The sequence below is a fragment of the Pavona decussata genome, unplaced genomic scaffold (assembly GCF_977016875.1).
Source record: "Pavona decussata unplaced genomic scaffold, jaPavDecu1.1 SCAFFOLD_211, whole genome shotgun sequence".
Taxonomy (NCBI): Eukaryota; Metazoa; Cnidaria; class Anthozoa; order Scleractinia; family Agariciidae; genus Pavona; species Pavona decussata.
In genome coordinates, this window is record NW_028145616.1 from 115645 (window position 1) to 138086 (window position 22442).

Below are 22442 nucleotides of genomic sequence, written 5' to 3' on the forward strand. Positions count from 1 at the left end.
TTTTAACTGAAATACACTTTTTGAGTTCCTAAGTAAGGGAATGGAGCACTTTTCTCCTCCCCCCTCCCCTCCTCATAACTGTAAAAGCATTAAATCTACGATAATGAAACATGGAGAGTAAATAGTACGTCTAAAGACCCAGTTGATCTGATAAAGAACGAAAGCAGGGGCAGACTGTTATTCAAAAATATGCAAAACAAAAAACACTTTAAATCTAAAATCCCACTACTCCATTTCTATCCATTGGTCTTCTCGAAAAAATAACAATTATTTTTAAGCCCTTGTGCGCTTGAAGGTTCTAAAATGTTCGAATAAAAGGGAATGTTACGTTTTACTTAGCACTGATGACAGTTTTATGTGAGTTCATCCATGCTTAAAACCGGCTGTTAAACCCTGTATTTCACTGTACTTTTCACGTAGTCGCATTTCCATAATGACCTACCAATGTTCTACAAAAGCAATTTCACAACAAATGATAAAATTCATACATACAATGCACGATCAACATCACGCATATACACTACTTATACCCGGACAAATTATGGCAAATTCTCTCAGTACAGAATTTAAGAAGAGCAGTCATATGGGACAACTTACCGGCTGATCTAAAGAAATCAAAATCATTTGAACTTTTAAAAAGTCACTGAAATTATATATTCAAAACCAATTATTTTAAGTTGGTATTAGAATTAGTAATAAGACGTAATCTTGGACAATCGTGTTATTTATTACATGACGCCCACCACTGTACTGTAATAAGTAATTACTGGGGATCTTTACAAGAGCTTTACATGCTTAAGATCTCCTTGTCTGATATAATAATTGAGTTTTGAGAAAACCTTTATAAGCATGATGTAAAGGATGTAAGGGAAAATAAATAAAGATTATTATAATCGTTTTAAGGCTGACCAGCATTTATTTCTCCCTACAGTTTTGGTATGTGATCAAACATCTTGGTAATGAGAATTAATAAATGATCACTAAAGGTGATATATCTGAATATTCAGGTAAATTCTTTCAACGGAGATCTTAAGAAATACAGGGACAGCACTAAGGAGAACAAACATGTTGATACTAGCGCTAAAAGGTGTTAGAAAGCGTTACGCTCCCACTTTTACAGTTATATTTTACTTTGCCATTTTTTTATGTTTTGTGTTTTTGCTAGAATTTCACAGCAGATCAAAATTCTCCACTATTTCGGAGAATACTTTCCCTGATTTTACGCTTTATTTTTTACCAGAAAATTTGCTTGATACTGCCTCAAAATGTAAAAAACAAAAACAACAACAACAACAAAAGAAAAAGAAATAAATTTCGACAAGAGACAAGCGATTGATTAGCATTCTCTCAAGAGCCGTATTGCTTGTCACGGACGTTTTATTAGCACTGTATTTTTGTTATTTTCTAGCAAACAATTACACAACCTACCAAAACACACCCTCCATAGAAAGTTAAACCTCCCTGAGTTCTCGGAACAGTCACCCAAGTTGTCTCTGAACTAAATAACTTGTAATAGTCTTCTAGAACTAGTTCGAAAATTATTTCAGCATTTTAAGGATTTTAACAACAAAATTGCATTACTGTTCAGGACAATAACTTTACGAAAAGGCAAATATATAGTTTGTTTTTAATATAATATTGGAAGTCCCAGGCGGTTAAGAAAACAAGGTACAAAATTCCTTACGTGGAGAGACGAAAACGATGGAAACCGAAGGATCAGCTGAAGGATCTTGTATCACTTGAGGTCCCAAGAACGTTTAGCCAGTTAGCTTTCACAGTCACCTTAGTATTGAATATAGCAGCAAACTTAAGGTAAGTTTCCAGTTGGTTTCAGTTTTGTTTTTACTGCGAAACACATCAAAATAAGTGAATATAAGTTCTGTAGTAGAGGACCTTTTTTTCCTTGAAAACAACCAAGCGAAATACGAAGATTTTACTCTCGGAGAGAAGTTACATCTTTTTGATTTGGTATGATTTTAGAGGTCCTAAAATCCTTTGAATATTGAAAATATGATTCTCAGATATTTTTAAAACATCGATTCAAAATTTCTTATAATTAAGATTAGGCCTTCTGTAAATTATAGCGGTTTAGATCAAAAGATTAAGAGGAAAATATTACACGATTTGAAAATTGAGACAAAGAGACCTTATACTTTGTTGTCTGAGCTACTCTTTTTCAGATCCAACCACAGATAGCTTGTCCTCGACAAAAAAAAATCAGGCGATTAAGTCGAAGTTAGAACTTTTGAAAATAACGAGATTGTGTTTTATTAACACTACTTGGCTAATTTGGTTGATTTTGTCTCTTATAAGGCCCTTTTCAAAGACTGTCACATCGATGAAAATGTACTTCGTAACCTGTTATTAACCCTATCCAAATTGTTCCACTGGAACGGATTATCATACAGTGCGCCTGGGTGTAGAAAGCATTTTGTCTTGTCGTTTAATGCATCCGTGACATTTCATCGGGTTCATTTTCCCTTGGGTTTTAAATTTTCGGCAAAAGAAACTTTTCTTATACAACCTACTGCTCGTAAAAGAAAGGTGATACGGAATTGTAAATAAAGCGATAGCACATGTGTTTGTCGGCACTTAAATAATTCAAACAACCAGTGTTTAAAAATCAAATTCGATATCCTTAATATTTCTGTATCGTAATTCCGTACAAAGCTACTTTTTTTTTTCACCCATTAGTTGGGCCCAGGTTTTTCTCCTTCCAAGGGATATCTCTCAACTCACTTCTTGAACCAACGCATCAGCCATGTTTATCACAGCAGGACAAAATGTTTCCTCATACCCCCAGAGGGTTTAGCCAAGGCAAATGGTGGAAATCCAATATGAAATTAGCCCAGGTTTTAATAAAATGAGATAGACAATGAGTATTAGAGCTACTCCAATTACTTTTGGCACAATCCCTACAAGAAAAGTCAGTTACATGCCAGAAGATACGTCTTTCCATAACTTGTTTTCAATTCTTCAATTTGGTTTACCGTCTTTGATGAAAAAAGCCCCTGGAGTTTATTTATTTAAAATTGCCGCTTCCAAAAGAAAAAAAAAAGGATGGTATATAGTTCGAATATTGTTCAGTATTAATTTGATATTCCCAGTGTAAAACTACAAATGCACTTATGGAATTATCTACTCTATAGATTTCAGTCTAAGAATCATCCGCTTTTCATTTCCGCTCTGGTTGGCACCGGCGCTGAGAGAATTGCATTCCCTGCAGCGCGCCAACTTCAATTACCCTATTCCGGTGGGGTTGTTCAAACAGAAAAGGTCATTTCGAAATTTACCTTTAATTGTCCTTGTTTTCCCCTACCCTGGTACAATATTAAATTGTAGCGACAGTAATTTGAGTGCAAGGCGAAAACAATACTAACAACAAAACAAGCAAAACAAAGCAAAGTAATAACAAAAAACCTTCCGTTCATTACTTATTTATCTATCGGTTAACTGCTTAAAAAAGAGCAGTTGGCCTACCAGAAATACTTAATCTTTGAGTAATTTTGGGAAATAATTCTATTCGGAACGGAATTAGCTCATATTCTCGCAACCAAAAGCTGTGGACATTTTTCCAGTTGTTAGGATCAAGACCCTCAAAAATACATGACGAGAAGTAAGCCGTAAGCGGATATCAAAATCCTCTTAGAATGCCAGGAGACACGGCCTTGGCAAATTTGAAAAAGAGGTGATTCGATATGAGATGCTCATGATTCTGAGAATCAATCCTTTTCAGCATCATCCTTTCCCTTCTGGATAGATTATAGATCAATAATAATTAATTTAATGATGGTCATAAAACACTCACAAAGCCCCAAGCCTGTGGCACTAAAAGAACCACAGTAAGCCTTGCTTAACTGTGGATTTAAATTTACATGGACAGACTAAGGAGGCAGCGAAGTTCGTGAAATTTTGCTCTTTCTGAATATTGAAATAATATATTTGTTCCCACCATACACGCATCCATTCTTGAGAGCCGGTCTACCAGTAGAAATAAAACAACTGGCATTTCAAACAAAGAAGGAACCACTGCACGAGTTCTGTATTCCCGTTGGTTTTATTAATTTCGTGTGTGCGTTGGTGTTTTTTAGAAATTCACAGTTGGTCAAAATTTGCCTCCAGTTGCGAAACCATCATGATACCCGGTTTGAATAATACGGCTGTTACGACGGTTAATAACGCAGGTGTAGTAGGTTTGCCCATAAAGCGTGAGATCCAACGTTAAATACTTTGAAACTTGTATCAATTCAGTGGTGTATGTCTCTTCACCATACCATGAGCTTCACAGAATAATATAAAAAAAAAAATTAGTTAAATAGGTATCCGTCAAGTGAGAGTACATTTGATACTTTTGATGCAAACGTTGAAACGAAGGGAGAAGTCACACTCTCAGCTAAGAGCCGTCCTGTTCACCACGGACGTCTGTTAGTTTTTTTTTTTTTAACACTAAATTTAAAGGTTTGTGTATTTCAGGTTTGCGACCTTACCACTAGTATTTGCAAACTTCGGGTGTAGAAAGCATTATCGCTCCCTTTAAACTCTCATCTCGTAAAACGAGACGAACAAAATTAATGTCGCAAGAAAGGAATAAAAGCATGACAATAAAAACCCTGCTGGAGGACAGAAAACAAATAACACTTTAATTTAATTGCACTAAATGTCTTACAAGAAGACCCTAAAGCCATGGAAACCTAGGGGTATCCACTCATTTGGGCCTCTTCATAAAAGACTAGCGTGCAAAAGTGTTTAGCCAGTTAGTTTTAACAGCTACAGCATTCTCTTCTATAGGAGACGAAGGTGAGGCCTCCCTTTCTTTCTTTTAATAGTTAAAACAAAAATGCGTTGAGTCTGTAGGTTGTACTTTCTCCCGAAAGTGGTCAAGCGAAAGACGTATAGGTTGCTTTGATGATTTTCGCAACAAAGTTAAAATCTTAATGTGAAGAGTGATGCTTCCAAGAAAAAAATATATATTTAGTACCACTTCATAAAATTTTAAAATCGTAAGTATAGTTGCTGTATAGTTTAGATCTCGGAAGCTTAAGGGATAGTCTTTGAGATAGTCATTAAGTCATTAAGCTCAAATTGCGGAAAGACCATAGTTTGTTGCTCCCAAACCCCGTGCACCGCAGTCTAAGACTGCTAGTTAAGCAAGGGTTCTGGAAATCCGGAAAGCCTTTCTTGTCGATCATATTGAGTTTTCAATGTTTACCCATGAACGAAATATAACTCGAAGATAAAAAATATTATATTAAATTTGCAATCGCCTTTGATCGATATCACAAGCTAGCTAATGATTGCCGTAGAAGGAGTTCTGTTTCTTTTAACTTTCGTGTTATGCTAGCTCTGTTCTGTTCTGCGCTGTGTGCCCCCAAATTACTAAAAACGATAGTAGAAATGTAATGTTACGTCTTAACCTCGGTGAATGAATGATAGAAGAATTTTTCTGTCACTTACACAAGCATACTCGGATAAAGAAAATCCAAGTTCTCCCAAGAACAGTCGAACATATGTCTTTCCTATTACTTTTTTGTCTTTTTAGTTTCCGTCAACGAAGAAATAGAAGAAAATAAAGAAATTCCACGGGTTTGTTTAAGTGCACGAAGTACAAGTTCGCAAAACAAATTTTACCAGAATATTTTTTTTCTTTTCTACGAAAAGATTAGATAACACCGAGGTTCTTCCTTACTCACGTCATCGAATAGCTCAGTTATACGGCATCGATCGTCGGTTATACAGTATGCCTTATTTTACAACGTTAGCAGTTAAATTTAACCAAAGATCACATTTTCTCTTTGAAAAATCATTTCTAATGCCTCTGGCGACAAAATGTAATGAGTAAGGTTCATTGTTTCATCAGTTACCACGAGCAGAAAATTTGAAGGCTTCTTCACTTACCTTATTCCTCTGCCTGCTCTAAAATGCAGTTAACTTAAGTTTGAGTCGCGCACGACCAGCAGATACAAACATTTGTTATTAGTACCAAATTTTTCTTGTTTTAAAAAACACTTTACAATTTCTCAACTTGTTTTTTTTTTTCTTTGTTTTTCAAGGAAAACAGGGACACCTCACGAAAAAATGTGCGTAAATTACTTCCAATATCGTTTTATGCGTTCTAATCATCATTTTAGGGCATTCAAATGGGATATTTGTGCGCAGTAGCACAGTTTAAATCCATTCGGCTTTCGAAATCCCCCAAAATTTAAGGGGAAAGAATCCCCCCCCACAAAAAAAATAATAAAAAAAAAAGATACAAGTTGCTGTTAATCTTCTAATCTTCTTTTAATCCTGGCTGGCCACTATCATTTTGCACTTGAAATTACAATTTGATTTCCTACGAAAACAAGATACATTATTTTTCCCAATGTTGTGAAAATATTGCTCGTTTGTCGTCAAAATTAAATCCCAATTTTGTGAATGAAGCTGAATTAAGGTGCTCTAAACAGATATTCCACCGAAAAGAACCGTCGGGTGGCTCTGTTAAAATGGCGATTGGAAATGCATCATTTAAAATTGTTGCTCACTAAACAAAGGATAAACAAAACACAGCCAGGAATATTTATTGTGCCATCCCGATAAATTAGTTTGTAAAATTACATCTCCGTAAAATGCATAGCTTCCCAGGTGGTTAAGAAAGGACAAGAAAAGAACAATCGACAAGCCAATAAGCAACTTATTCAAAGCGTTCCTCGGAGAACAAAACCTTTTTGTTACCGTCGACAGCAGACAAAGTTTAGATATGACTGTTGGCAAAATTGAAAATGGCTTGGGACACGGTTTTCTTAAACACTGTCTAAACTATCTTTTAACAACTGACCTAAAGAGCACGCAGTGGGGATTACAGTCGTTTTACTAAATGTCTAATTCATTTTTATTTTCGAGGGGGGGGGGGGGGGGGAGGGGTTACAAAAAATCTGATATTTTTTCTTAGAGATCATTAGTGAAGCAAAATAAAAAAAACAAAAGAGAACTGGAATCAGCTATCACAAGTTATTATCAATTTTATCCAAGAAAACTATTATCTTTTACGAGTTCTATCCATGTCCATCTTGCCCAACCCTGGCTCGTAGCATCTATGATTATTTCCGCGCGCTCGAACAACCGTTTAATTTCGTTCGGCTGCATCGCAATAAGGAATAGTAGCCTATGTGGCTAAAGTTTTTTTTTTTTAATATTTTACAGCCTTTTATCTACCATAACATACGATCTTTTCAATTGTAGCTTATGCCTCTTAATCTTAGTATGAATTTGTTCTTCACAACATTTGTACTGAGAAACTTCTTTGGACTTCACAAATGAAAGATGTCATCCGTGCTAACTGAATTCATCTGCGTATTGCACTCTATCAGGCACTGCGAAAAAAACGTCCACAAAATAAGTTCTAGTATTTCACCGTCGCTGGCCTTTCTTGCCTCGATCGGTCCAAAATCGTTTATTTAGTCAATTTCTTGCTACATATTTTTCTCATCTGATCTTTTTATAAATTAGGAGAATTTGAAAGCTTGCCACTCACAACTTTTTTTTTCAACAGAATTAAAGATGGCTGTTAAGAAAACCGTGCTCTTTCTCCTGATTATCCTGTTACCGAATGTACTGCAAGCAAAGGATCCTGGGAAGCCAAAAGGTAAAATACTCTTTGGTTGGCATCGACATGCAAATATATCCCAACGCCAATAAATAGAGGTGAAGGCAATTATTGTTTGCCAATAAAATATCATGGCCAAAATTTCTTGAGATTACTAGAAAGTATTTTAATTTAAGGAAGGTTTTCAATTACTAATACAATTAGATTATACGAAAAAAGTCTCCGCTTTCCTTCTAACATAGACAACAAAAGAAAATCTGGAGAAAAGTAGCATGTAAAAGTCATACTGGGAAGAACCTTACGGGTGTGTAAGGCTTAAGCGAAAACGTTGAATTTAATATGTAATCAGGAAAAAAAAAAAACGTAATACGAAAATTCTGAAAAGGATAAACAATTTGTTCAATTAACAATTATTCACTGAGTGCATTGGATATGAGATGATCGATGTAGCCACAGCGGCACCTAGCGCTGGGGTCGCGTTGTCTATGAATATCCCACATCCAGTTTGATATCCGTCCTCATATCGGAATGAAAGAATTGTTATTACTAAACCTTCACAAGCAAGAATGAAAAGAGGACGGGAAATTGACCACTGTTCCTCGAACATAGTAAGAAGGTTCTACCCCGTTGTTCAATGATCCCGTTTCTACTTCTCTTGTGAACCTTGGTATATGTAAACTCCCTGGCACCGCATACTATGCTATGTATAGAAACACAACAAAACCCATACTTAGGTAGGATTGAGTTTGCTTGTACGTCTAGGCTAAGGGTTTAAGCATTGCTTGATATAATTTTATTGTTATGAAAAAAAAGTAAAATATGTTGCTTGTTGTTGTTACGATGCAGCTGATGGTAGGTTAGGTCTTAAGGAAGAGATGAGACTAAAGATAAAGACGATCAAGGATCTACTTGACGAAGTTTCTGCTTTGGCCGAAATTTGTGGAGGTAGGTAGAGTCGGAGATAAAAGTTTTAAGTGGAAGTATCACGCAAATTTGATGTCATTTCAAAACCCAAAAATGTTTGTCCGTCAACAGAATAGCCTGCGTAGCTGGCGGTATTGTAGGCGCGCACGAAATAAAGTTTTGAAGCCGCGAGGAGAATGGAGAGGGGGTCTTTGAAATATTTCCCGCGGCTTTGGTAACTGCAAAGGAACATGACAAAAGATACATGGACTTTTATGTAGAGGATTTTGAGGCAACTTCAAGGGAATTTTAAAATCTGTATTGAACGTGAACCTTAAACGCCAAATTGCGAGTGACTTAATTATAACTCAGTATAGACTGATTTTTCTTCTCTGTTTGATGATTTGCTATTTCCTTATTTTACCCATAATGTTCTACTGCCATGATTTCAGTGATCAGATAGAAACTGATTTTACACTTGGGAAAAGATTCTTTTTCTTTATCTCTTGAGGAGTTCATACCTGGTTTGCGAAATAACACTCACGGTGAAAAGAGAAATGAAGTTTGCATCAGTTCGTCATTGTTCTTAGATCTTCCATCAAGTGTGTTTTTGACCTGACTATCCAGACTGTTTACTCGCTACCTCGAATTATTCGTCAGACATTAAACAACAGATATATCGCCCGTCTTATAATAATTGCTCAGGATTAGGTTTGGGGTTTGTTTGTTTGCTGTGCTTTCCTGTTTGGTTGGTTATATTTCTTGATTTCATCTTCCTCTTTTAAGCATGTGATTCGAGCCCGTGTCTGAATGGAGGGACATGCTTAGAAGAAGCAGGAGGCAAATACAGCTGCCAGTGCGCGATTGGGTGGAAGGGAGACAGATGTGATGGTAAGATAAATTTCTTTATTTCTGTATCTTTTGAAGCACGGTGATTGTAACGAATAAACATCAATAAACCCATCACGGTTATAATTGCAAGGGTGATTGAACTGTGATGTTGGATACGATTAAAAAGGTCACTGTTACTAGCTTTTTTTTTTCCAAAGTTTCTTCTATGCCTCACTTCTGGAGGATTGATTTGCTAGACTGATCTCAATGTCGAGACGTAGATTATAAGAAACGACTTTAAATTTAGGGGTATTTAGTAAATGAGCGTCTTCATGCAGCTGGTATATCCGGGAGGACAATACCTGAAGCTTAAAGATTGTCCAAAGAAATTGGAAAATACATCTTACACCAGACGGCTGTTAAAAACTTTCTGTTCAAGCAGAACAGCCACATGTTTTGTTTTTGTACTTTTAACTGGAAGGTAAAGCTATATAATAAATCTTTTATTGACCAAACATGCTCGATCAAGATGGCTGGATATTGGCCTGGTTTTGTCTGTTAGTTTGGTTCTTTGTTTTCATCTTGACCGAAAAAACATGATCAAAACGCATAATGTGTTGTATCAAATTGTTGCCAGATAAATTTGAGGAAAAGTGACCCATTTTATTGATGTTTCTTTGATATTAAGAAGGATATGAATATTCAAATTAACCTCGGTGTGAACAGAGTTAAAGTTAAAAGCTATAACAAACGTTGTTTCTATCACCTTCTAGTATGCCACAAAACTATAGGCATGGAGGATGGGACGATCTCTGATGGGCAAATTACTGCGTCCTCAAATGAAGCCGAACATGAGGCTTCACGAGGAAGACTTAACTTTGAAGTAGCCCCCGGCAAACCAGGATCGTGGTCAGCTCGCGTAAAGGATCTCAATCAGTGGCTCCAGGTTGATCTGGGTACTCGCCACAGGAATATATCAGGGGTAGCAACGCAGGGAGGAACTAATTACCGTGAAAAACCCCGGTGGGTCACCAAGTACAAACTGAAGTTCAGTGACGACGGAGTGAACTTCCAGTACTACAAAAGAGAGGGGCAAGCCACTGACGAGGTGAGAAAGCAAACTCCTCCCTCCACCCCCTGTAACACACTGAGAGGTGAATTTGTCCCGTTCAACGCGCTAATCAGCGTAATCTTAGGAATAAGGAAAAACACTTTTAATTCCTGATTCCTTGCAATATCTTGATATTGTTTAACGATAGGGTTGTCATTTATTCATCAGGCTTAAAATATAACATCGCATTTCTTTCACACGTACCACACATTGACATTCAAATCATAGCAATATGCAGGATGTTTGTTATATGGCCTTAGCTCACACCAGTCTCCTTGTGCTCAGTGGTAAAACATCCGAACTAGTGCGGCGGAAGGTCATTACGGGGGCCCATAGTGGCCATTTGGAATTATTGGAATTCGGTTTGACCTATTAGAATTTGGTGTGCACGTATAAATGGGCCACCGTAACCCTGGGTCCTGTTGTGAGAATAATAAATTTTGTTACTTATAATAGAAAATACGAGAAGGGAGTATTATTCTGTAAAAAAATCTACTTTGTAACCGTCTTGATACTACTGGTCTTCTTTGGTTGTAGTGAATTTCATATATACCCGAGTCAAGTAACTTCCTTCCATGGGACTTACTCAAGATGACTGTTGCGTACGTGTGATCGGCTCTTCACTCAAATAATATTAATGTACGTAAATAATATATGTACAAATAAAAATATTACTCTTTCTTGTCCTTTTCTTTTTTAGGAGTTTGTGGGGAACAAGGATTTGGAAACTGTCGTTTATCATGACCTCAACCCACCAATAAATGCACGTTACATACGTATCGAACCAACAGCCTGGAAATTATGGATATCGATGAGGGCGGAGTTTTATGGCTGTGAAGGTATTTTCAATACACCCTTGTTCTCGTTCATTAAAAATTAATGTTCAATTTAGCGTCCATCTATAGCATGCTGTTATGATCTGAGTTGCAAGGCTAAAAAGTGACCGAGAAAATTATTAAACTAAAATTATTGTTTAGGCTTAGATACGTAGCACAAAATTGTTATGGTACGTTTTTTGTTTTATTATTATTATTATTATTATTATTATTATTATTATTATTATTATTATTGTTATTATTATTATTATTATTATTATTATTATTATTATTATTTATTTATTTATTTATTTTTTTTTTTTTTTTAAGTTCAACAAGAATTGAAGGGCATAATTTTCCTGACTGTCCAGATACTTTGCAGTTTCTTTTTTCGTCCTACAAGTGGATAATGCATTTGTGATGGGCTTTAAAAATACAGAATCAGTCAAGTATCAGGGCTGTTCAATATTATTGGCAAAAACAATAGACTTTCCATTCCATGCATTACGATTGACATTCAGTGTAATATTCTTACATGAAAAGACATCACCTGGCACTCTCAGTTGCATAACACAAAGATACATCACTTACAACTTGACATGACCTTGACATAACACGCCATGCATCTTATAGCATGGTGTTTCCGACCATCTCTTCTATTTTAAAAATTAGCAGGGAAACGCATTTCTTGTAGAGCAGGCATGGCGCTTACTTCGAGTACTAAAACTATCAAATTCACCAACACCGTGATTCTGCATATTTAAAACCTCTTTGCAGAAATAAAAGCGTGTGATTCAAGCCCGTGCTTGAATAATGGAACCTGCATCGACAAACCAGGAGGGAACTACAGCTGCCAATGTGAGAGTGGATGGAAGGGAGACCAATGCGAGGGTAAGAGGTATTTGTAATTAAAGCACAGCAGTGCGTTTTGTTGTTGAGGTAACAAACATTAACATTTTCCAATTAATTATTACGCAATCCAGGACTCGTGTCATAAGTACGTAAACTATGATCATCCGGGCTGGTGTAGTCCTGAGAAGGACTGTTTGGGGTGATCATGCTGATATCAGTGACCACACATTTGACCCTAAAGAATACGTCGTCTGACATGTGATTCAGCTTAATGATGTAGCGGAAGAGAAAAATGCCTCTTTGTAGAAGACTAAAATAGAACTAGCAATATTCTTCCTAGAGTGAGAGAGTGAAAGTGAGACTTGATAGACATGGGCACTGAGGGTTAATCATTATACACCAAAATCCCTGCAAGCAAGAAGATGGAATCAGGCTAAAACCCTGGCCAAAAATAATGGGACGATTTGCAAAATTAATCATGAACTGTTCCCCTGCACCCCCACCCCCAAACAATGTTGTTACGACGCTGTGTTTATCTACAGTCCGAATGATTCCAGTTGCGCTCAACATTGTTTGGGGGGAAGGGGGCTTTCCAAAAATTCCAAAGACAGCTTCATAAAAATGTTGAAGACTGGTTTAAGATATGCAGAATGAAAATGTTCACTGACAATGCAATTTTGTATACTGTCCCGGGAATTTTTGGCCAGGATTGTAGCTATTCAAGTTGTATTTAGCCTCTAGTTTTTATCACTAGTTACTCATTATTTTATTAGTGTAAGTTAAATGTTTGCTCAAATCTCTCAGCTCACTTGTTTGTTCCGTTTGCAAACCAATATTGTCAAGCTGTGCTTGATTCCAAAATTACAATTAAAATACAGCCCTGCGTTTGTTTCCTCAACTTAACTGCTTTTTCGTCTCAGAACAAATCGAACTGGGATGACACTGATTCAACAGTTTAAGTATAGGTTAATATGAGTGAATAGGCTGTTGGTACTCTATCAGTACATCAACACAATATAATAATAATAATAATAATAATATTAATAATAATAATAATAATAATAATAATAATAATAGTAATAACAATCGAATATTTATACAGGATAACCCTTCAGTATAGAATACTGTTATCAACGGGGTCCTGCTGATTAAGAATTAAAAAACTTACAAATAAGAATAACTAAAATATGTAAAAGCAAAACATGCACTTATTTAGAACTGCAGTAAAAATTTACAGGTAATAATCGTCCTTGGCTATTCTGAAAAATACTCTACAATTAATATTTCTGAAACGTAGGGGCAATGAATTAAATATCGAGGCACCTAAAAAATAAAAACTACGGCGCGCCAAATCCAGTTTGACCTTGGGCAGCTTTGCTGCTTTCCCATTGCTTCTAGTATTTAAAGCGTTATGATTCAATCGTTGAAAATAATTCTTTAATGGAGAACATGCAGTTTTATCAAGGTAGTCAAATACAAGACAGCACGAGTTTCTTTTGTAAAAAGTTGTCAATTGTTAAAAATCGAAGATCACAGTTCTGCGGACTGCATTTCGAGGAAATGATTTGGAGGCTTCGTTTCGTAATGGAGGCTTCGCTTCTGAATAATCTTGTCTTATAGACCACATCGTTTAGCATCCAAAAAGGAAAGGAGGAAAAAAAAACCTAGTGCGAGGATGGTGATATTCTTGCGGTCAAAATAATTTACTTAAGTTTCTATTTCGTGGACACTAAAAAAAATGTTTCATATATTTACATTCATTTATTCATCCTTTACGGGTATATTACGAACTCACAATATGACATGGCCAGCTCCCAGTTGGCTTGATAGCTCAGTTTGTAGAACACTGCACCGGTATCGCAGTGGTCATGGGTTCGAATCCCGTTCAAGCCTGAATTTTTTGCACACTTTCTTTTCGCAACTGCTTAAGTTGCTTACTTATTGCGAGGATCTGTCTTCTATTTGATCTTTCATCCGCAGTTCAAAATATGTTTCATATATTTACATTCAAAAATAACCCAGTTGTATTGTAACTTACGGCAATTGTATTTGTAATTTTTTAGGTGTCAATGCAATGGGCCTAGAAGATTCTGACATCATTGGAAAGAACGCAAAACAATTAAACGTCCTAGGTGAGTGGTTAAAGTCAGTTACGCCGAGCGACCGCCATTGGAAACTTTGCTGGCGAGCATCTAAGAATGGCTGGGGTGCTTCAACTTTCCATAGTCTGTGTGACGGAAAAGGACCGACTGTATCTATCATCAAGGTGGATAGGTACATATTTGGAGGATACACAAGCGCATCATGGAGTAAGTGGCATAAATTTATCTACCTTTTATGCAAAATTCTGATATTAACCACAAACCGAATCTCAAGATCATCAAGGAATTATCATCAATTATCCTTACCATTATTATTATTATTATTATTATTATTATTATTATTATTATTATTATTATTATTGTTGTTGTTGTTGTTGTTGTTATTATTATTTTATTCATTTTAGTCTATGTGTGACATTTTCAAGTAAGCAGGGCTGCTTTCGCTGATTGCCTCAATACAAGAAAGTTTCACTTAAGCGTTAGAATACAAAAGTCTCTCTCTCTCTGTAATGTATCTTCAAATGTATATGTATGACCACCTTTTCATACTCTTTATTAGCTACCAGTTGTGCATATAAGAAAGATTCAAAGGCCTTCCTCTTCTCACTGGTGAATACACCTGGATGGGCACCAGTCAAGCTGCCTCAGACCGGACAACATGTTAATTCATATTCATACTCCATATACAGCTGCTCGTCCTATGGTCCAACATTTGGAGGAGGACATGACCTTAACATTGCCAATCAAGCTTCGTCTAACACAAACTCCTACACAAACCTTGGTCACAGTTACAGTCCTCCAAAAGGGCACTCCTACGGCAGCAGCTTCGCCAAATCTTTCCTGGCAGGCGCCTATACTTTCCAGCCGGACGAGGTGGAAACATTTTACGAATCAACTTAAAAAGCTAAATGCCTTGCAAAATGAAAGTTTAATCTTGATTTTAAAAGCTTCCTAGTGCCTTCGTACAGATAGCAAATTAGCTAATTAAGGACCACTTTCAGTTGCAGAAATTACCAAGTTGACTCTAAATGTCATATCACAATTTTTAAAAATCTTCAATTTTTCTTCTTTTTTTGCTTGGTTCCTTGTGTGTTTGAGTTTCTTTCTTTTTTTTTTCTTTTCTTTTTTTTTTCATCTTGTTTAATTTTGTTTGTTTTTCCTTTTATCAGAGACAAAATTAGTAAGAAATGTTAACCTATAATACGTTTCCTTCCGCTTTAATATAGCTCCCAAGATTAACAGAAGAAAAGTTAATATTTGTGTTTGAAGGTCGAACAAGAATTAACACAATTCAAAAACATCTTGTCGTAGAAGAAAAGTCTTAGTCCATGACATAGGATTTTGGTACGTCTGATTTTTGGCAAGTCGGATTATACAAGGAAACACTAGCTCAAGTTTCTACTCCTAAGGATTTTTTCATTACAACTCTTCTTTCTTCTTTCTTTTTCGAACGGATTTTTGAAATGTACGTCAGTTTTGAACATCATGCCAACGAGATTTCAGAGTTCCCAAGCTTATTGACGATATAAAGCTATAAATTTTTCTCTACATTACAGCATTAAGTATTTCAAGAGTACAACTATATCCCAAGTATTTTAAATCTTTTTTTTATGTAATGCGTATTTTTCGGAAAGATTTCCAGAGAAATGTTAAAAATTCCATTCAAATGCAGGACATTAAAGAGAGAAATTCAATTATTCATTTCATTTTCGGAAATATTGGTCACTCGTGACGTGGATTGACCGTAATTTCCACTTGCTTTTACCAGCGCAAAACATGTCACGTGTACACAATTTTCAGATCGCCACATGGGTCTTGTCCGAAATCATAACCGTCGTCCGATTTTAACGTAGGGAACAAAACATTTTATCGGGTTGGCGTGTTCTCCTTTTCATGTCACATGGTTTCTAAAATTGCGTGATGAGCATGTTAACTTCCACAAATTCCATTTGGCTCTACGTCAAGCATTACTTGTTTACAGCTAGATGTTGTGGAAATTAATCTGGAGGTTAGAAAACAAATAAACTTCTTTGTAGCATTGTGATAGATCGTGTGATAACGCTGTAGCCTCAAAAAATAAAGGCATGTAGGAATTTCGCTTCACTCTTCAAGCCTACAGTTGATGTGGAAAAAGTATTCATTTAGGTTAACTAAATTTCATCATCATCATCACCTTAATTTTGAGTGACGAGTAGATTTAAAGCCGATGACAAATACTCGAGGACTCCTGTGTGGATTAACAGAAAATAGAATATAAGGTGTTGTTAGAACAACTTAACGTTTAAGGGGTTGGTAGTTTTTGTTAACTTGTAGGTGGTTTATTTGATTACCTCAAACTAAGCATTATTTGATGTTGGGTGCCTTGGCTTTAGACATGAACTTCCAGGAAGATAACAGATAAGATTGTGTTGTTCATTAAAAGAATCTGGGGTATGTGCTTGATCTGCAAGGGTGACCACTTGGGGTGTTGGATCTTTGATTGATTTTTGCACTTATAACCAACTGAAGAGTAATCTTTCGGGGTTTCTCTAATTTCATTATTCTTTATCTTCATATTTGCAAGGCATTGACTGAACTTATTTAAAATTGGGCATCTTTATTGTTAGTCATTTATTGGTCGAGCTCATTGAGAGCTTTTTATCTTTTACAATGATCAACTGGGAACAAGGTATCACTTTTTGATCAACTTCATTTAGGGTTGGTCATGTTAAGTTTATTAGAAGTTATACATTGATTGGCTTCACTTGCATTTGCAATTGCCATGCATTTGCACCAAGCAAAGTCGTCTTTAATATTCCGGGATGGATATTAACTTAAAGATTAAGCAACAAATGATGCTGTCCTCTGGGCTTCATAAATTTTGTTACTTTAAAGCATAATTGTGTTTTCTTGGTTTTTGGTGCCTGGTATCATACTAATTGCATGTAAACGCTATAAAGGGATTAAATAAAGGATGAAAAACACACAATGTCTCTTGTTTCCCATAATTGAAAAACAGCCCATCACATTGAGAAGAATTTCGAAATATCAGCACCAATCCCGGAAGGGTTTGAATCTTCGAAAATACAGTTGGGAGGGGGATGGGTGTGGGAGCCATCACCCATGCCGGGTTTTTTGCTTTCTTTTGTCTTTAGTCGTTGGGTTGTTATACGTGTCATGCATGTCAGAAAGGAGATGGCAGCTTCTACCTGTCTTCTTCGCACATTCCTGCGATAGGGATTAAGGTTGGGAGAGATGGTGCAAATTATCAAAGCACCACCTCCTGGCAGGTATACTTAGATGTTCGGAATTTTTATCTCATTTATTTTCCAAAACTTCGGTTCTAGCAGCATTACTTTGCTTTCGGTTTAAAAAAGGAAATCGGTTCCGAATAGAAAAAAGCCCCAACCGACTGAACCTTTGTCGAAGTGTTATTAAAAGCCTTTGCTTTGAATTTTCCCAAGAACTTACTTCAACCCAGTTCTAGGTGTTTGGAAATTCATGAAACACTCTTCCTCACATCATAAATTCCCGGAGGTTAATAATTGAAGGAATTCAAAGCAAATGTTTACAAATGCTATGATAAAGTTCTTTAACCCAGGCTCTCTGTGCGTGGATTCTTTAGCCTTCAGTTGGATCGGCGAAACATGTTGGCTTGTGCCACCTGTTTCGTTAGTTAAGATTGTCATCCGCCATGTCTGCTATTGTCCTTGCAGAGGAATTCTGGTTATCCCTTATTGGCCGTTAGCCCCTTTTGGCCCTTTGTTGGTACAAAGCGGGGGAGTTTTCAAATCGTTTGTTGTTGATTTCCTTTACGCTAAGGACGGTAAATACGTTTATTTCCACGAAGAAAATAAAAATTTCCTTTTTGGCTCAGAGAATTTTGGTACCCCAGTATTTTTTCTGCTGCTTGACGGGGTTCGATTGGGACTGTTTATTACAGCGTTCACCTTAGAAAACTTCTGGATGCAGGGGACCACACGACGCAAAATACGTTCCGTTGCCCGGTCTCTTGTAGTAGAATGCACGTGCTAGACGTCCCTTTACGTGTAAATAATAAACCAAACTGATTGCAGGGCTGACACTATGGTAAAGGGCTTATTTACTTGGGCCAATATTTCAACAGTCTAGTACAACAGCGTTTGTGGGGAGACGGTTATACGAGTTATACGAGTTATACGTTATACGAGAAACGACTGCTGATAGATAAGTCAATACAGCAAGGCCGAGGTTTGAGATTTTCCCGTAAGGACCGAACGTTCGAGGTTATGTAAGTTGTTTATTATATGACTTATATGGCTTATGGAAACAAACAAAAATAGCCAAAGATGATACAAGCGGAAGTAATCAGTTTACATCCGCTAATGCGCTCGCTTGTCTGTTCATGAATCGTATTCAACTGCACAAGTAAGGTGAACTAAAGCGCTTTCCGTCAAAAAATATCTTTATTTTCGTCACAACTTATTACAGCTGTAAAATGTAAATCAAACAATTTTTTATGGTCGTGTTACACCTCGGCAAGGGAAATTTCGTCACCATTTTCGAGAATCAAAGGCTAAGTATACCCCGAATCACACTTAAATATTTTGTAACTAATCTTACCTAAGATATCCTTAATAAAGCCATCTTTGGCTCCATCTGACTTCCACCTACCATGACGTTTGGAAAGACGATGGCTAACGCCATCCCCGTTTGGCGAAAGGCAGAACGCAAAGATTTAATTGTATGAAAGGGCGACATGTAGCCAATATGAGAAGCAAGATATTAAGCCATATCGTTATTGCTGAGGTAATGGAGGTTTACTTCCACATTCACGGGCATTTTTTTAATTATTTTATAAAGTGAAGCAATTAAATTTTCCATACAACGTCTATACATTTACATCACGTTCACAGCGTTGTCAGATGGCGAACTTGTGCTGCCATTGTTTTATCTGGTATTCGGTAGAATTGTTTGCGCACGCGTTGCGCGGCGTGCGGCAATGACTGCCACAAAGGTTGCAGCGTATTGTCTGTGCAATGACATCATCTAAGGATGGCGCCTTAATACCGAAGTATTTTTGTGTGGTTTATGACTGTACGGAAAAAGAAGATCTTAGCAAGGACTATTGAAATCCAAAAAGAAAATTTCAGGGTTACCGCTAATTTTTCATTGATAATTAAGCAACAATAATTCTAAAAGCTCCAAAATACTTACTGTATTTTCCTCTCAAGGAAGGATTACTTTTCAATCATGTACCAAACAAGACTTTGCAACATGGCACTTCCAATTTGTTCTCTTTAAAACGCTTCACTGGCGAGGGACCTCTCTCTTTGTCCGGTTAAGGTTATAGAAATTTACATTTCTGTTTGTAAATTATTGGGCAGTTCTCTTCGGCAAGGTTATTTGTTCCCCCCTGCAATACCTTCCGGGGAGGGTCAAAGTGGAGCTTTAATTTGGAATCGTTTGGTTTAAACACCTTGTTCCCAGAACGGCTACTTGATAAGGGTACGAGACAGGGATAATGAGATAATATCTCAATGCTAATAAGGCAGCAGGAGGGATAATGAACTATTCTTGGCTTCTGTGAACCGTTCACCTTTCAAGTTTTTCACATTTTTTCAGGTCACAGTTTTCTCATACACTGTAGAACTAACGATCGTTATGCGTTAACTAGCGGTGACCGTCGAAAGTTGATATTTGTCTCTGTTTCTTCTGTTGTTACCTGTCTGTTAGCCATTGCCACTTTAGTTTTGGCTGCAATAATGGTATCTATGGTGAGGTCTGCTGACGTTTCGCGGACTGCTCCGAAAACAGATCGACAAAGTGCTTTGGTGCAAGGAAAGCAGAACCAACGAGCAGACGAATTAGTTGTTATGTCAAAAGTTTGCAAGAAAAGTAACGGAAATCTGCTGCAAACAATTTAGTATTCAAACGTTTTTAGGTGTCTTTTACTAATCTGATATAAAAGTACGGCAAACGGCCAGAATGACTAAAATCATATCTAACAATCTTGTTAAAGAACTAAATGAAAACACTCAGTACTGTGTTCCAACACAAAAGTTAAGTTTTAAATTCTGGTAGAAATTAAAACGAACTGATCGCGAAAGAGCGCGACCGCTCTACTAAAGAGATAGACCTGTGTTAATGCCGAGATCCACTGCTGGGTAGCTTGCTTCCAACGTTGTGAAGAAATATTATAAGTGAAAATTACGTGGAAAGATGCAGCTACTCTACATCCCAACAGTAATTGATTCTTGACCTTTGCGGAGTTTTAGTTTTTAGACTTCCTAGACTGTTCCTAAGACTCGCACTGGCAACAACTGTTTCAACGACACCTTCGTTTCTCTCGGAGTTCACCCAACTCCGCTTTCTACCATACTTTTTCGCTATATTCAACTGCAACCAAGATCGCTTGAATCCCAACTGCTCCTCCTGCGTGACCGTATGTCTTCTATGTTTCTGAAAAAAGGTTCGATTTTTTTCTGGCGTTTTCTGCAAAGAATTAAAACAAAGTGTGTCGAAGATATGGGCAGTTTACTCCCATCGTTTTAACAAAAATTTTTTGATTTTGTCGTTTGCGACATGTTTTGCGATCAAGCTATGCATTACGCGTAACATTACGCACTGATTTCCGAACGATAAGATATATAATTAACTATAAAAATGAGCGAAAAAAACGGAACGACGTTTCGGTGTCATCCTGGCACCATTATCAAGTAAAGAATGCAACAGAAAAGATAATTTATACATAAAGTAAAGCTGTAAAATAGAATAAATTAAATTAAGACTAAAAGTAATTGTCCGCTGTTCATTCAGAAGGTGTCATAAAGAGAGAGTTTTGTCCGTTAGACAAATAGTTTTGCGCGAATGGAGTCTGACGAGGCGTTTAGACTCGGTCTCTTCTTTAGGATCCAAAGCATTTCGAATATTAAACAATCAAGCATTCCCTGACATTTCTTTAGGATGGTGAAGTTGCTTGTCAGGTCGCCAATTGTGTCGCCAATTGTGTCAGTAGCAACAAAGGACAAGCTTTTTCAATTCAATGGTAAGCTCTACGAGCAAACTGACGGAGTGGCGATGGGCTCTCCCTTGGGCCCCCTCATGGTTAATACTTTTCTTTGTTCTATTGAAGAAAAACTACAAGACGAGAACAAATTGCCAGATTTCTACAAACGCTATGTGGATGACACACTAGCTGCAGTCAAAGATGTACCGACAGCAGAAGGAGTTCTGGTGACTTTGAACAACTGTCATCCTTCCATTTCCTTCACCACTGAGATCACGACTAATGGTAGGCTGCCATTTGTCGGCATTGAAATTCTAAAGAAAGGCTGTAAGCTAGTAACCAGTGTTTACCGAAAACCAACAAACACCGGTCTTCTCCTTCACCATCAGAGTCATGTCGATAACCGCTACAAACGGTCCCTAGTCAAGACAATGTTAAACTGTGCTTTTCGCTTGTCGTCGACCTGGGATCTATTTGCAACAGAGTGTGAGCGCCTCAAATTGATGTTCTCTAAACTCAAGTACCCAGATTCTCTTATCAACTCTACCATCGCCCACTTCGTTACTTCTGTGACGTCACGAGACACGCTACCGACGCCTCAAACTGAAAACATTCATTGGAAAGTCTTACCATTCAAAGACCAGAGGTCAGCTGACATAGTAAAGAAACATCTTTCTGACTTAAGCAACAAAATTGACCACGTTCTTCAGCCAGTTTTCTGTAGCCGTAAACTTGGCGACGATCTTAAAGTGCAGGAGCCTAAGCCACCCTTGATCAATTAACAGTGTGTTGTGTATCACTTTGTATGTGATCTGTGTGATGCAGATTACGTCGGCTATACCAGCCGTCACCTTCACTAACGCATTGATGAACATCGGTTCTCGGCCATCGGGAAACACCTAAAGAATAATCACCAAGTTGACACAATTGGCACAATTATTATTATTATTATTATTATTATTATTATTATTATTATTATTATTATTATTATTATTATTATTATCATTATCATTATCATTATTATTATTATTATTATTATTATTATTATTATTATAATTATTATGATCATCATCATCATCATCATCATCATCATCATCATTATTATTATTATTATTGTTATTATTATTATTATTATTATTATTATTATTATTATTATTATTATTATTATTATGATTATTATTATTATTATTATTATCATTATTAGTATTCGTATAGCAGGACCTTGCATGGCCATTTGCGTAATAGTTTCTGTTCATCTCGGCCAAATGAATACTGGCCT

The 22442-nt window shown here is 36.7% G+C and overlaps 1 protein-coding gene across 1 annotated transcript; it reads left to right on the forward strand.

Moving 5' to 3' along the window:
- The first annotated feature begins 4705 nt into the window (after positions 1-4705).
- Positions 4706-15625, forward strand: LOC146460505 (uncharacterized). The gene is made up of 9 exons (XM_085088120.1): positions 4706-4797; positions 7529-7621; positions 8429-8527; positions 9272-9376; positions 10090-10424; positions 11128-11266; positions 12020-12133; positions 14158-14403; positions 14756-15625. Exons 2-9 carry the CDS (start codon positions 7537-7539, stop codon positions 15094-15096), a joined length of 1464 nt encoding a protein of 487 aa, XP_084944246.1. The 5' UTR covers positions 4706-4797; positions 7529-7536; the 3' UTR covers positions 15097-15625.
- Positions 15626-22442: the final 6817 nt, after the last annotated feature.

Excerpts from the sequence above, each read along its gene's own strand:
- LOC146460505 (XM_085088120.1), top strand. The coding sequence starts at position 7,537 with ATGGCTGTTAAGAAAACCGTGCTCTTTCTCCTGATTATCCTGTTACCG. Across the intron at positions 11,267-12,019 it reads GGAGTTTTATGGCTGTGAAG|AAATAAAAGCGTGTGATTCA; the intron begins GTATTTTCAATA and ends ACCTCTTTGCAG. Across the intron at positions 14,404-14,755 it reads ATACACAAGCGCATCATGGA|CTACCAGTTGTGCATATAAG; the intron begins GTAAGTGGCATA and ends ACTCTTTATTAG.